The sequence below is a fragment of the Engraulis encrasicolus genome, chromosome 18 (assembly GCF_034702125.1).
Source record: "Engraulis encrasicolus isolate BLACKSEA-1 chromosome 18, IST_EnEncr_1.0, whole genome shotgun sequence".
Lineage (NCBI taxonomy): Eukaryota > Metazoa > Chordata > Actinopteri > Clupeiformes > Engraulidae > Engraulis > Engraulis encrasicolus.
The window spans coordinates 13,471,659-13,487,324 of NC_085874.1; the positions used below are offsets into that span (position 1 = coordinate 13,471,659).

General features: G+C 46.4%; 2 protein-coding genes across 2 annotated transcripts in view; both read left to right on the plus strand.

The window, feature by feature from the left end:
• Window positions 1-448: 448 nt before the first annotated feature.
• On the plus strand, window positions 449-13,253 carry LOC134468443 (microtubule cross-linking factor 3-like). Its single transcript, XM_063222365.1, has 6 exons — window positions 449-583; window positions 698-922; window positions 3,944-4,102; window positions 7,203-7,265; window positions 10,113-10,754; window positions 11,444-13,253. The coding sequence occupies exons 1-6, from the start codon at window positions 464-466 to the stop codon at window positions 12,197-12,199; spliced, it is 1,965 nt and encodes a 654-aa protein (XP_063078435.1). The 5' UTR covers window positions 449-463; the 3' UTR covers window positions 12,200-13,253.
• Window positions 13,254-13,791: 538 nt separating this feature from the next.
• LOC134469053 (serine/arginine repetitive matrix protein 1-like) overlaps window positions 13,792-15,666 on the plus strand; it is a 9,578-nt gene continuing 7,703 nt past the window's right edge. Inside the window, exon 1 of the mRNA XM_063223071.1 lies at window positions 13,792-13,888. The gene's annotated coding sequence lies outside the window, so the exon portion shown is untranslated. The remainder of the gene's footprint in view (window positions 13,889-15,666) is intronic.

The window sequence follows — 15,666 nt, forward strand, 5'->3', positions numbered from 1 at the left end:
TAATAAAGCCGCTGTCAGATCGAAAGTCTATCGGGCATCAAGTTCAGCGGACAAATTTGGAACAAAAAACGAACGTGTTCTTCCTGTAGTTCATTGTGGAAGGGCGGAAGCCGCCCTGGTAGCTGTCCAGCCGGGTGGTCCTGAAATTAGCACGGCTGAATATCTCAGGGCTGAGACGGTGTTGATAAACTGGGAAAGAACCGAGCATCGGAGGGATTCTTCGCGATACCTGCGTTTGCCCTGTTTTAGAAGGTCTGAGCAGCGAATTGACGAGGAACAAGACAAAGTAGTGAGCTTTATCTCGAGGGGAAAGGGGGTAAATTGTGAGGGAGAGGAGAACGAGGCCACAGCGGGTTGTAGTGCTGTCAGCCCCAGTGGTGGAAACGTGTGTAGAGTGTGTAGAACAACCCAAACTGAAGTACGGATACATAATATAACCCAAAGGCCGACGAAAACCATAAAAATGCAAACGAACACGACACCGGAACCGGCTGCTTCGGACTCGAACGCCGAACCCGGAACTGAGCAAGAGGCCCTCCGCGATGAGCTCGAGAGGCTGGAGGATGAAAATGAAGACCTTAAGGTGCAGATATAGGCCATTTAAAGTTGATATTAGCCCCACCGCTTTCAGGTTCCACGGCGATTTAACGCCATTGGTGGTTTGTTTTTTAGTTTACCCTTTTGTTTGTGTTTACAGGGTGAGATTGAGGAGATGCGGGCGGAAATGGATGAGATGCGCGATACATTCTACGAGGAGGACACGCACCAGCTGCAGGAAATGCGGCGAGAGCTCGAGAGAGCGAACAAGAGCTGCCGAATCCTGCAGTATCGGCTTCGAAAAGCCGAACGGAAGCGGGCCCGGTTTGGGCAAGGCGGGGAGGTAGACGACGAAGTGCTTCGAAACCTGGAGCAGGAATTGAAGGTTTGATTCAGCCCTTTTCTCTCCTTGTGAGTGTGTGTCTCTCTGTGTGTCTGTGGGGGGTGGTGGTGGTGGTGGTGGGGGGTGGGGGGGGGGGTGGGGGGGGGGGTAGGTTGGGGTATTGGGGCGCGCACAGGGATATGCGCGTGCGCGCCTGTGTTTACTGTGGGGAGTGGGAGTGCCTTATCCATTGTTTCTGAACCATAAATATGTAGCTGCTAAACCCTGTTGAGGACACATGTAATGGTTTACTTACATAGGCTAAACGTTTGTATGGATGTGGTTAGGGTACAATCCTTGCATCGGGGTTTAAACAGCTGAAATAAAACCTGTATGAGTGTGAGAGTTCAGACAGACAGACAGAAAGATAGGTAGGCATGGTAGACAGGTGTAGTGGGGTGGACATGTGAATGAGACGGTGGTCCTCCTTTAAAATGCGCCCTTTGCTTCATACTTTTTTGCCCTGAAGTACTGGAACCAGCAGCAGTATAAAAAAATGGGGAAACCTCTAAACATCAACATGATGGAACTAAGATCTTATATTCTCCACTGCGTACCACCAGTCATCTGCTGGTGCTGACAATAGTTTGAAACATCTGCTCTTTGTTCTGTAGGCTAGTGCACCGTGTTACAGTGTTGTGCACCGAGACGTGACAAAAAAAGCCCTTCACGTCTTTCCAGCTATTGTATGCAAAGTTTTCAACTTCAAATAGGCCGCTGCTAGCCTGGTCCTGACCATCCCATAATACTACCATTTCCACTAGTGCGGAGCCAAATGTCTTGGCGGAAGTACGTAGGATGGCGCGCGAGGCTAGGCCGCTGCATGCTATTCCTAGTTATCTTGAAGTTCAAATCTGGATCTCTCTCCAACGGGGCTGGTGATTTTATAGCCTACACAGGTGCTCCAGCCAAGACCTTACCAAGACGCCATTGAGTATATGTACTTTCTTGCCTGGGAAGGATTTGTCTGAATCTCTCCCACACCGTCATTGTGAGATTACTTACTTCATCAGTGTCCCTTTGTCACAGAGGTTCATGTTAGTTAGTGCAAATGTTAATTAGCAGAGTTTGTCGGTAGAATGTCAGTCACCCCCCCCCCCCACACACACACACACACACTTTCAAATCAGTAGTCTACAAACAATTTCTATATATGTTCCTCTAACCTAAAACCTAACCACATGTAATGTGAATTATGCAAGACACGCTGGATATTCACTAGAAAAACATGTGTTGTACTGCAGTATCAAAGCTGAAATGTGTACTGCTACAGTTAGGTGCCATGACTTGGCCGCATGTGGACCGCATCTGGGACGTATGTGTCCCTCTGGCCGCCAACTAAATAGCCCTGCCTTAGACCTTTAGCTCAGTGGTGTCACACCTGTGCTGCCATGCGAGAGGGTTGCTATAGGAGGTCGCCAGGTTGACCCCCAGAGTGACGGACTGCACTGACGGACGGAATGCTTTTTGATTGTCTGTCTGTCCATTTGTCCGTCCATCTGTCTGTCTACTGGACTGGATTTTTAGCTACAGTTGCACCTCACAGAGCCAGCCAAGAAGAGGTTGTTTTTTGAAATTAGCATTAGCATTGGAATTAGCATTTTCATGTAGAGCAAGAGCCAGTGTGTGTGTGTGTGTGTGTGTGTGTGTGTGTGTGTGTGTGTGTGTGTGTGTGTGTGTGTGTGTGTGTGTGTGTGTGTGTGTGTGTGAAGAAAGAAGACAGACAGAAAGAGCCTACATATGTGGGAACAAACACAGCACTGTGTGTGTGTGTGTGTGTGTGTGTGTGTGTGTGTGTGTGTGTGTGTGTGTGTGTGTGTGTGTGTGTGTGTGTGTGAGAGAGAGAGAGAGAGAGAGAGAGAGAGAGAGAGAGAGAGTGTGTGTGTGTGACAGACAAGGAGACTATGGGGAAGATGTGTGGTGGTGATGCAGGCTAATTTGTGTTCATCTGCATAGTTTCTGGATGAGGCTAGCAGATGGGTGTGAAGAAAGCCAAGTGGAGTCTCTTAAAATCCTGTAAATAATTTAAAGGGCTTTGTTTACTGCGCTAAGAAACACACAACATGTCATCTTGCACCTTCTAAGAGGTGTGTTGATGCGTGACGTCGGCTCTCACCTGTGTTGGGTGGCAAATTACGTACATGTCTCTCTTTTCGTGTCGATGAAGCTAGGTGTCAAGAATCTATTATAGCAATGTAATGTTATATCAATGTTATGGTCAGATACATTTGTGTTTTTTTACGCATGTCAAGAGGCTACTCAAAAAAGTGGTGTGTGTGTGTGTGTGTGTGTGTGTGTGTGTGTGTGTGTGTGTGTGTGTGTGTGTGTGTGTGTGTGTGTGTGTGTGTGTGTGTGTGTGTGTGTGTGGCAAAAGAAGCCTATGTCAATCTCCCATCATACTGTGTGTGTGTGTGTGTGTGTGTGTGTGTGTGTGTGTGTGTGTGTGTGTGTGTGTGTGTGTGTGTGTGTGTGTGTGTGTGTGAGGCAGCGGGAGGGGGGTGGGGGTATTATGGAGCATGGGTGTGTTAAGTGCTCATGTATAGCATCAGTCCCTTGATGCAGAGCCTCTGTTATAACCTTATTGTTACCAACATTGAAGAGACCATGCCTCACTGTAATTTAGGAAGATTGATCGTAGCGGCATGGCACAGTGGAGACACCCACACCACAGGATATGAAGGGAAAAGAGTCATTTCATATCAGTGTTATGGGGTAGCTGAGTGTTTGCAGCAAAGAGTGAAGAGGCAAAGGTCAAAGGTCGTTTGGCATGAAAAGGCCACTCAGAAATCCAGCGGTATTAGTCAGAAAATTAGAAGAACCTGAGAAAGAAATATAAGAAAACCTCTACCTGTCTGTGTGTGTGTGTGTGCGTGCGTGTGTGTGTGTGTGTGCGTGTGTGTGTGCGTGCACGCCTATTGCGTGCATGCGAGCGTGCCTTCTTGTGTGTGTGTGTGTGTGTGTGTGTGTGTGTGTATATATGTGTGCATGCGTGTGTGTATATGTGTGTGTGTGTGTGTTGGACAGGTGGCGAAGGACGTGTCGGTGCGTCTGCACCACGAGCTGGAGAGGGTGGAGGAGAAGAGGACCAAGACGGAGGAGGAGAACGACAAGCTGCGGGAGAAGCTCATCAGCCTGGAGGTCACCAAGCAGGCCCTGCAGGGGGAGCTGGACAAGGGCAAGGGGGTGAGGAGCCACACACACACACACACACACACACACACACACACACACACACACACACACACACACACACACACAACACAACACAACACAACACAACACAACACAACACACACACACACACACACTACAGGTCACCAAGGGGTGAGGGACACACACACACACACACACACACACACACACACACACACACTACAGGTCACCAAGGGGTGAGACACACACACACACACACACACACACACACACACACACACACACACACACACACACACACACACTACAGGTCACCAAGGGGTGAGACACACACACACACACACACACACACACACACACACACACACACACACACACACACACACACACACACACACACAAAACTAGTGAATGCTAAACTGGGCCCTGACCAAAACAGCATATTTAATGGCTGTGAGGACCGACCAAAATTCCCTCAGCACCACAAATGTCCTCACAGCAAAGGTGGAGTGTCAGGTTGTGGGCCTCTCAATAGTGATATGACAATCACACACACACACACACACACACACACACACACACACACACACACACACACACACACACACACACACACACACACACACACACACACACACACAGTACATGACACATAATGGCCCTGTAGGGTAAGCTGGACATGGTCCAGTGTGCCCTTGAATGTACAGTATGCCATCCAAGGGTTTTTCAGAAATGTCTTCATTTTCATGAATATTTACTACCACCATCAATTTCTTAATTCTCTTTAAATGTATTTTTGGGGCTCATTTCTTAATTTTCATTATGGTTTGGAAATATGCACTTTTCATACATCCTCGCCATGTACTCTGCCACTAGTCATGGATCTTGGCTACTCTACTCCGAATATTACTTTATTTACTCAGTAAATATATTCATTTTTAAAAACTGAAATTAGTGAATGGGCAGCAGCGTACATGTTCATGATAGACAATTCAAATTATACACCTAAAAATATATAAAATATGCATCAATCTGAAATGTCCACAGAGTGAGCTGGACAAGTGCAAGTGGGTGAATAAGTGAGTGACTCACTGTACAGTATATATGCGCACGAGCGTGCGTGACACACATTGTCTGCATCATTGCCCTTGATGTTCAGTAGCCAATGAAACAGCAGACTGCATCTGCTTACTCGATGCTGATAGGCTTCTGTACTGGGCTGTGCTGTCTGGCGTTGTCCAGGTTACTGCACACTATTTTCAGAGCCAGAATTAGGATTGAATGCTGTCCTGCACTGTGTGTGTGTGTGTGTGTGTGTGTGTGTGTGTGTGTGTGTGTGTGTGTGTGTGTGTGTGTGTGTGTGTGTGTGTGTGTGTGTGTGTGTGCCTGCGCGCGTGCATGCCTGTGTGTATGCCTGTAGGTATCTATTCAGCAATAACAATTACAGTAGAATTAACAACAAGAGCACAGCAGAAGTGCATGTTACCATGGTAATGGAGCCTAGTGATTAAATTGAAGGTGGGGTTGCAGGTATGACATCACGTTGGGGGAACTCCCCCAGGATTCTAAGGTTCTACATAGACTCCTAAGAGCCTGCAGAACCCCCAACGTGATGTCATAATAGTACATTTTCTTAAAATGGTTAACCTGCAACCCCACCTTTAAGGGTGTTAGGTGTATCAGGATATAATTCCACAAAGAGCATGACAATGATGATGTGAACTGACCCCAGGTGTAATATACAGTAGGCCTACTATTAGGCCTGTTACTACTTGATCGCTGTAATGCTATTATGTCTGTGTCTTCTATTACCATCTCTGTTATTACTGTCCCACCTCCACCACCACTACTACTACTACTGCTACTGTACCACTACTCATACTGTACTACTACTACTACTCCTACCACTACTACTCTTACTACTACTATTACTACTACAACTACTACTACTACTCCTACCACTACTACTCTTACTACTACTATTACTACTACAACTACTACCACAGTACTATTACTACTACTACTACCACAGTACTATTACTACTACTACTACTACTACTACTACTACTACTACTACTACTACTACTACTACTACTACTACTACTACTACTACCACAGTACTATCACTACCACTACTACCACAGTACTATTACTACTACTACTACTACCACCACCACCACTACCACTACTGCTACCACTACTGCTACTGCTACTACTACCACTACTGCTACTACTACTACTACCACTATCACTACTCCTTCCACGACCACTACTACCACCACTCGGGTGTAATTTTAGGTGTGGACAGTGGGGCCATGTCCATACCACTTTTTAGGTTAACAGGTATAATGCAAAAATAGCACTCCTGGACAATTTTCCATATTAATGTCCCCAGCACTCTTCAAGTCAAACCTACACCTTTGCTACTACTACTACTGCTACTACTACTACTGCTACTACTACTACTACTACTACTACTGCTACTACTACTACTACTACTACTACTACTGCTACTACTGCTACTACTACTACTGCTACTACTACTACTACTACTACTACTATTACTACTACTGCTACTACCGAAGTAACTACTACTGCTACTACTAAAAATAATAATAAAATACCAAGAATAAAAAATATTTAGAAGAAGAGAGCGACAAGAGAATTGATATTTTTCTGCAATAATAATGCTTAGGCAAATCCAGCTGAGTCATTGTGATGCTCTCACAGCAAGACACTGTATGTAATGCACTGGCGCCAGTAATGTGGCTAGTCTTTAAGAGCGCACAGCTAAAAGCTTAGCACTCCGGCTGTATATTGTCCAGTACCATAGGTTGTAGCACACTCTGCATTTGTTCCACGCAGGAGGTACTGTATCTGAAGAATGTTACACTAGGACAATTTAAACATCCGCACAACACAACTTTTACTCTAAGTTCTTACTATGTCTCAGGTTATCTAGCAGTTCATTTCTGTATGTCTTATTGTCTATGTCTATGTCTATACCTTATGTATGTCTATGTGTGCATGGGAAAGTAAGTAACGTAATTTCAATTCTTTGTATGACCAGTGCATGTAAAGAAATTGACAATAATGCTGACTTGACTAAACTTGCCTTGACTTGCTGCAGGGGCAGAAGAGGAGAGGCAGCAAAGAAGCCCAGAAGACTGACAGGAGAACCACACCCACAGAGGTATGCACATCACTCAGGCCTGGATATGTGGCTTACCCGCATGTGTGCTGCAGGTACATACAAACGCACATCAGTTTGCACACGCTCACGCACGCACACGCACACACACACGTGTGCGCGCGCGCACACACACACACACACACACACACACACACACACACACACACACACACACACACACACTCACACACACACACATATTATTTACACCTGTGCTGTGCATCATAGATACAGTACCCATTAATTCACATACACATGGACTGACACACACACACACTCACACACACACACACACACACACACCAAATTAGCATGATTAGGTTTTTCTTTACCTCTCCATGTAGTTGTTTTTGTGTAAATTAGCACCACAGACATTCACCTTGTTCTAATCCAATCAGCTGTGATCACATGGCAAAGACCCGATTGTCTGTTCCCATGACGACCCGATAGTCATGTCCCATGTACTATATTCCAATCGCTGGCCTTTGACTAAAACCATTGGCTTAGCACTGTTGACATGATATCTTATTCAGAGTGGCTTACCGTAATGCCATGATAATGTCATAATACCCCCTGATCTGATTACGTTACCCATAATGGATAATTACTGTGATAGACGGGCAGCTGCCTCTGGCTTATTTGCTGTGTAATGCGCAGCTGAGGCACAAGGTGGCAGTGTGGGTATGGAGTTTTTTTCTCCCTCACTTTCACTTCCATGTTTTGGACCCATGTTGACATGCCTGTGCCAGAGAGGATTGTTGACTTGTCGTAAATTCTGGATTCGGAAATAAAACCTCATAACCGTGTATTACTCCTGACTGTGCACTAAGCTAAATTAACTTGCCCTATCAATTACCTTTTTGACGTGTGTTCGTTGGACTCACACAGTTTAGAAAATGGTTGATTTAAAAAGCGTGGCACTGATTTTGATTTCATGGGGAGCGGAAATGACACCTCTGCTCACATCATCATGTTACGCGCCTTCTTACAGTACTAATATATAAGTGTACTATGACTAGTTGAAGCTGGTAGTACTGAATGATACAGTACGGTCTTTGTTGTTGATACTCCCTCCACTTCCTGGGTGGGATATTCGTTATGTAAGAGGTCATGCTTCGCTCTCATTTGGGCAGGTCTTACTTTGTGTTCATGTTTCAGGTTGGGGGCCTAAATTTGGCTACGCATAGATCTCTAGTGGGAACGCTCAGGTCTAATGCAGCAAGGAAAATGATAATATTTACACCTGTATACTCTCAGATTTATTGGAATATTTTTATCAGTAGATAAACTATTTGTATAATATCAGAAAACTTTATGTTATGGAATCAGCATTTGCTTAAATTGCATCTATATAGTTTATTTGCAAAACGGTGTATCTCTGTTTTGTAGAATGTTGGGAAATTGACATTTTTGTATTGGGCATTCCATTGCATTGCACTGCAAAATGCATTTTATATGGGTTGAGAATGTATGTTCTCAAAATATCTGAATGGCAAGAATTCACACATAGGTGATAGGACCTCTGAACAGTCATTTTCAAGATTAAAATGCAAAACTCAAAAATGGTGGATACACCGTTTTGCAAATAAACTATTCAATATATATACCTCAATAATGCTATCAATATGCTAATCATGATTACACTTTCTGATGCTCGATGGTGTTGCACATCTGTTATTTCCAAAAGGAATTGACGTACACAAGGAACTCACAAGGCACCTCGAGGAATGTAAATGCGTGTGATGGGGATGTTGACATGACATAAGAGTGGAACATATGGCCATTATATAACCACTCCAAATCACCTTCTTGGAATGTGGCGCTAGCTATGCAGAGTGGACCACACGGCGTGCTTTGTCTCCCGCTCATTTGCAGTGCTTATTTATTTATGCATTTAAAGAGGTGACAATTCCGGGTTTAAAATTCCCTGCCATAGATTCCTTCCAACACCGGTGACTCCACTGAGTAACAGGTGTACTTGTCTTGAATGCTCGCTATAATCAGGTTATATGTTTTCTTTAGAGGTTTATGAAGCAGATATAGAAGTAAATTATCCATTATGTATTGAAAGTACACCACTAGTACCTGATATATCATAATTATAGATGCCATAGTTATTCCACTGTATCTAATGAGGGTTTTGACTTTTCTCTTACTTCTGCCTGTATATAATACACCTCTGGTGGTCCTGTGTGTGTGTTTTTTGTTTATTTGTTTTTGTCTGTTTGTCACTGTTGCCAAGACAAGGATAGTGTCCGTTTTGAGCGAGGAAGCTATGCAGGCTTATCTTCTTTCCTTAGTGTCCTGGGAGTTGTTCCACAAATGTGTTTAAGTCATACATTAGTCTAAGTTGACCCACAGAATGTGGTAAATCTTCTAATAAATAGCCTACTGGCATCATTTAGATAAGAAAATGAGGACTACACACTCTTTTGTTCGGTGATTTACCACTACCTCCAACTTTATCTGGTTTATCCTCAAGCTGCCGTCTTTGTAAACTCCCCTGTTCATTCAATACAAGATACAAGATACAAGATTTTTTTTTTGTCACATGCTTTCTTGTGCTGGTACAATTGGCAGAGAAATGAAGGTTGCAACTGCTCTCTGCTGTGTAGAATGATAAATAAAACAGTGTGTGTATTTATGTATACATAGGCTTTTCGTTTACAAACATTCGTGTTGTGAGGAGGGGCAAGATGCTAAGCAGCCAACCACGTGAGCTCATTTTTTAACCGATAGCAGTTTCCAACAATGAGAGGTTGAACAGTGCACAGCCAGGCTTGCCCAACCAGGGATTGTTTACAAATGGTAAACCAATGTATTTGTTTTTGTTTTTCCCGTTGCCAGGACGAGGACAGTGACGACCTGCGCTGCCAGCTGTCCTTCCTGAACGAGGAGGCGGAGCTGCTGCGCCGGCGCATGGTGAGCGTGGAGAAGGAGCGGGAGGCGGCCGAGCACCACCTCAACCAGTACCGCACGCTGTACGGCGAGCTGCCGCCGTCCAACCCCCAGCAGCACGCCGGCGGCGCCATGGTCCTGGGCCTGCACCCCAAGGGCGAGGCGGCCGGCCCGCCCAGCAGCCGCGAGGCCGAGCTGAAGCTGCGCCTGCGCCTGGTGGAGGAGGAGGCCGACGCGCTCAGTAGGAAGATTGTGGAGCTGGAGGTGGAGAACCGAGGCCTGCGGGCCGAGCTGAGTGACCTCCGAGGAGATGAGGACACCATGGGAGGCGGAGGGGGCGGCTCTGGACTCGGGAGGCCACAGGGCCCCGGCCTATCGGAGCTCAGGGAACAGTTGCTGCTGCTGGAGGAGGAGGCGGAGTTACTGCGGCGCACCCTGTCAGAGGCCGAGGAGCGCAACGAGAGGATGACAGCCGAGCTGCAGACGCTACGCTGCAGGGAGGTGGGCGGATCCGGAGTGGGCTCGGGGGCGGAGTCTGTTCAGGAAGAGCTGCGCGCGGCCCGGCGGCAGGTCAACGCCCTGGCTGGGAAGGTGTTTATTCATTGCTCTTTTGAGTTACTCTTGCTGCTCTGAAGTGTGTTTCTCGAAAGCGTCTTACTTGGTTGCTATGCAATTCCCTATTGGCGACCTACTAAGTTGCTAACTGGTTAGTGACAATGCTTTCGAGAAACGGGGTCCTGATCTGTTTTTGTGTGTAGTGACCTTGGGTATTACGAAAAGTGCTTAAGGCGATACCAGAGAGAGTAGAGAGAGAGAGGTTCCATTGGCCCATTGTTTCCTGGTTCTATTATGGCCCCCCTTAGGCAGACCTAGGCAGACCTAAGGACTGTTCTATTCATTGTAGGAGCATTATGACACGCCCCTTTAGGCAGACCGGAACCTGGTCGCGTTAGGTGCCCATAGAAACCTATTACATTGGCATATCTCTATAGAATATCTCTGGCGATACTGTGCCATTTTTGGAAATGAGCTTATTTTACGCTTCCCCTTGAGTTAAATGATTGAGTTTTACTATTGTATTGTACTTTTACTCCTGTAGTTTTCCTCTTGTTCTTCCAGTCGTTCTCTGAGTATGGCAGTGCAAATTTTACCTCCAATCCAGCAATTGACATGGAATACTATGGGTCTAGCTAGCTGTTAGGTGTAATATGAGCTTATTTCCAAAAAGGGTACAGTATCACTCTAAAATAAAATGTATTATTATTCTTATTATTGTAAAGGTACTGCAGCTCCAGACGGAGAAGCGCCGGCTCATGAACAACGACCCCTCGTTAGCAGCCTCGGTGACGGGCTCGACCTCTGACCTCTCCGTGGCGACGACGGGCGCGCGGGACAGCCCCACGCCCAGCGAGGGCGCCCTAGACCAGCACCCGCCCTCGTCACGACAGCGAGAGGGCCCCGTGGGCGGGGAGAGCGACCCAGACGAATCGCACGGCGCCGCCTGGTCCCAGCTGGCTGAGTCCCGCCCCCTGGGCCGCAGCCGGCAGCAGCTGATTGGCTGCCAGCAGATGGTGGACATCCGTCAGGAGGCAGAGCGGCTGGGCGGCACCATCGAGAGACTGATTAGCGACACCAGCGCCATCATCACTGACGCCCGTGACGGCGCCACTTCCTCCTCGTCCTCCTTGTCCGTCACTTCCTCCTCCTCCGCCACGGCCTTGGCGGTGGTCAACGGCAACCTGGCCGTGGTGCCGGCTGACGGACAGGAGGAGGCGGCCAGTGGCAGTGGCGGAGGCAGTGGCAGTGGGCGGGAGCAAGAGCTGCTCCAACGAATCAACGGGCAGATGAAGGGCTTCCGGCGGGACTTGCAGGGCTTTATCCAGCGGCTGGAGGTGCCCCGGCCCCACGGACGAGAGCTGGAGGATACGTCTGTGAGTGTGTGTACGCGTCTATCTATGTGCTCTGTCTCTCCGTTGTCTGTTTGCCTGTTTTCGGGGTGTACTACTGTACTTTGCAACCGTACTGGCGATGCATAATGTGTGTAAGTGTGTCTTCGCATGGAAGGTATTTGGTTCGGATTGGATGTGTTTGTGTGTTTCCATGTGTGTGTGCATGTGTGTAGTTGTGTGTGTCTGGATGCATATGCAGTATGTGTTCATGTGTGTATGGGGGTGTATAGTTTTATATTTGTGTGAGTACGTGACATGAGTGGGTACTGTTAAGTGTGTTGAGTGTGTGTTTGTGTTTGTGCATGTTTGTGTTTGTGTGTACTTGTGTGTCTGTGGTTTTTTTTTTAATTCACTTGCATGTTTATGTTCATGTTTGCAGTTACGTGCATGTGTGTGTATGCATATGTAAGTATATGTGTATATGTGTATGTTTATGCATGTGGTACTTATCTGTCATTAGTGTAGCTTAGTAAACTAGATACAGCAACTGTAGGAACAGGCCAGAGGCGGTAAAAAGATTTGTCCTTTTAAAACCTTCGATAATATTGGGGAATGTTTAGAAAAATGTAGACATTTCATTGGCTGCCCCCCGAACCGCTTCATAGCTCATTGCATATTGTTACCTGAAGATCAACCTCTCTTTCGACACCTTTGACGCCATCAACGCCAAAACCGTGTTTGCAGCTTTTTGCCACTTGCTGTTCCATATAAAGTTAATGACTTTGCCACTTTTACCGCCTCCATTTTGTTCATTCAGTAAGCCACTGATATTTTTGACTGGCGGTTTGGTCTTGCATCGCACCATAGGAAATAATCGTGACTGGGTCAAGCATTTGTCTTCCACAATGATGTTCATACAGTTCTTTGTAGAAAATCATTGGGGCCTGCTTAAGTTATGGTACAGCTATGCAGGTCTGTGACGTTTTATTAATCAGTATGTCACATGTTGGCTCCACCCACAGTCTTCAGCTTGACCTATGGTGCGATCCCAGACTATGTAGTTATTTGATGTAATAGTTTGCCACCCAGACTATCATTTATGTTTATGTAGACTAGAAAGTGATTGATGTGCATTTAGATTTGTAAAAACTGGAATGCATGTGTTTGAAGGAGCATGATTAGACTGAATCATTGTGTTAGATTTACAGTAAATGCCACATACACTTTGTGAATTAAGCATGAGTACGCTGTCGCTTTCTCTGACTGACATCCTTTTCTCTTCTCCTTCTCTCCTCTCCCTCGCTCCCTGCCTTCCTCTCCCTTGCTTTTCTCTCTGTGTGTTTCTTTCTTCCACTTATTTCAGCAGATGTTTCAGCCCATTATTATGCTCATCCTGGTGCTCGTGATGTTCTCATCCCTCTCCTACGCCACCGTTTTCAAACTCGTCTTCCTCTTCACCCTGTTCTTCGTCATGTAGTGCTAGAGGACTCTCCTTCCCTCCTTCTCTCTCTCTCTTTCTCTCTCTCTCTGTCTTCATTTATTATTTCGCATTGCCATCATACATACATTCCATTCGTTACTATTGGTATTACTTCCCTTCCTTGTTTGTGTGTTTGTTTTGTTGGTTTGTTTGTTTGTTGTCTTTTATTTATTTACTTTTGGCTCACAACTGCCATGGTTACTTGCCCACCTTACAACCACAGAGGACCCATGGCCATCACCAGGCCTTACTCATCCATCACCACCACCGCTCCAGACTCCATTTCCCAGAATTCCAGCTGGCCAGTGAGCCCTTCCCATACACCACCACCACCCAGTCTGTTTTGACAGCCAGAGGTGAGTATCCAGAAAGCGCTTGCCCCATTGCCAGCCCAGCATACTCTCAACCGAGTGCCATGCCATGACATGCCACAGGAGGATATTAGTAGCGCGCCAGGCAGGCAGGGGGTACCTGCGGGGGGGCCTGTTTAAGCAATTAACCAGGGTGCCGTGTTTGTGTGCTGTGATGTCTGTGTGTGTGTGTGTGTGTGTGTGTGTGTGTGTGTGTGTGTGTGTGTGTGTGTGTGTGTGTGTGTGAGAGCAAGAGAGGAACACGCACACGCACACACACACACACACACACACACACACACACACACACACACACACACAGCTAGAGGATATGGCTCCTATCCTAACAGAGTAAGCTGTTGGTGTTGCATGTGAGGGGACAGGTGGCCTCTGTGATCATCACACAGCGCCTTGCAAGGTGACATGTGAGGTCTTGTCTTCTTCACCTTAGAGGCCCACACACACACACACACACACACACACACACACACACACACACACACACACTGCTGGCTATCATCCATTACACATGCACAACACACTGCTCCACCCTGCTGGTATTAACATCATTATCCTAATGGGAGTGGTTAGAGGCAGGCCTTGAAAGTGCCCGAATTGAAGTGGACAGTGATACCAGACGTTTCTTTTTCTTTTTCTTTTTAGTTAAATACACAGTTATAATGTGTCCTCCTGTGCAATTACACTGTGTAGTACTGTATAATTATCCTACACATCCATTGGGTCATTGCTGCTGAAGACACAACAATTAGTCCAATTGATTGTGGCCATGTGCTAGCCTTCATATTGATGTGTGCATCTTGTCCAACAATGCAGCCATCAGTGCCATGCTTGTGCATTCCAGTCACATTTGTTCCAAGCATGCCTTTAGTGACATTTTAGCTGGTGGGCCAGTGTTCAGACCTTCTCATGCCAACGATTCTCTCCCACTAGCTTTCCAGTGATTTGGGAATGTCTTCTTCTAGTACTAACCCTGCCCGTGCGATATTAATGACCATTACTGTCAATTTCATTTTAGTGTTTTTTTGTGTTAATCTTTGCCCTCGGAAGACACTAAAGGTTGTTTTTTTTTCTTCTTAAGTAGGCTACTTACTGGTGGTATCAACTTGACATCAATGTCACCACCACTCTGGATCTTTGCTTATGTTTATAACACACTTCGTGCAGTATGATTGCACCACCTGTTCAGCACGGGTTACAGTTATTATAGTTGAGGAATTATTTTGGTCTGTTGTGTTCCTTTTCCTTTACATTAATAATTCACGTCAGTGGGGTTCCACATACTTTGGGGATTGAATCTAAATCCCAGGGGTTTTAGAAAGTATTTTCCTGGACTGTGAACAGAAAGATGGAGGCGGTTCGAACATCCTTGTTTTTCTCCAGTGGTGGGCTTGTCCTCCAGGGCGGTTTGGTCCGCTATTTGGGTCACCGGCCATGAGGCTCGAATGACGCATGGCACATTGCGCAATGATGACAAGTGACAAAATAAATAAACGCCCCGGTGGCAGGCGATAGAAATAACCCATTAAATTGCGAAGACAGCTCTCCATGTTGACATACGTGCGTTATCTAGAAAGCCTCACCAGAATAAAATATTGTGCAGGCCAGGCGCTGTGTGTTGCAAGCGGCCTGATAGTACGGGCGCGCGCTAGAGGTAGGGGCGAGGAGGAGGCAGAGGTCACGAGATGCAAATCTGCCGCGCTGCTCAAAGAGGAATAGCAACAAGGGAAGCGGCGTCGATCCCAATGGACGGCGGCGCTATAGCG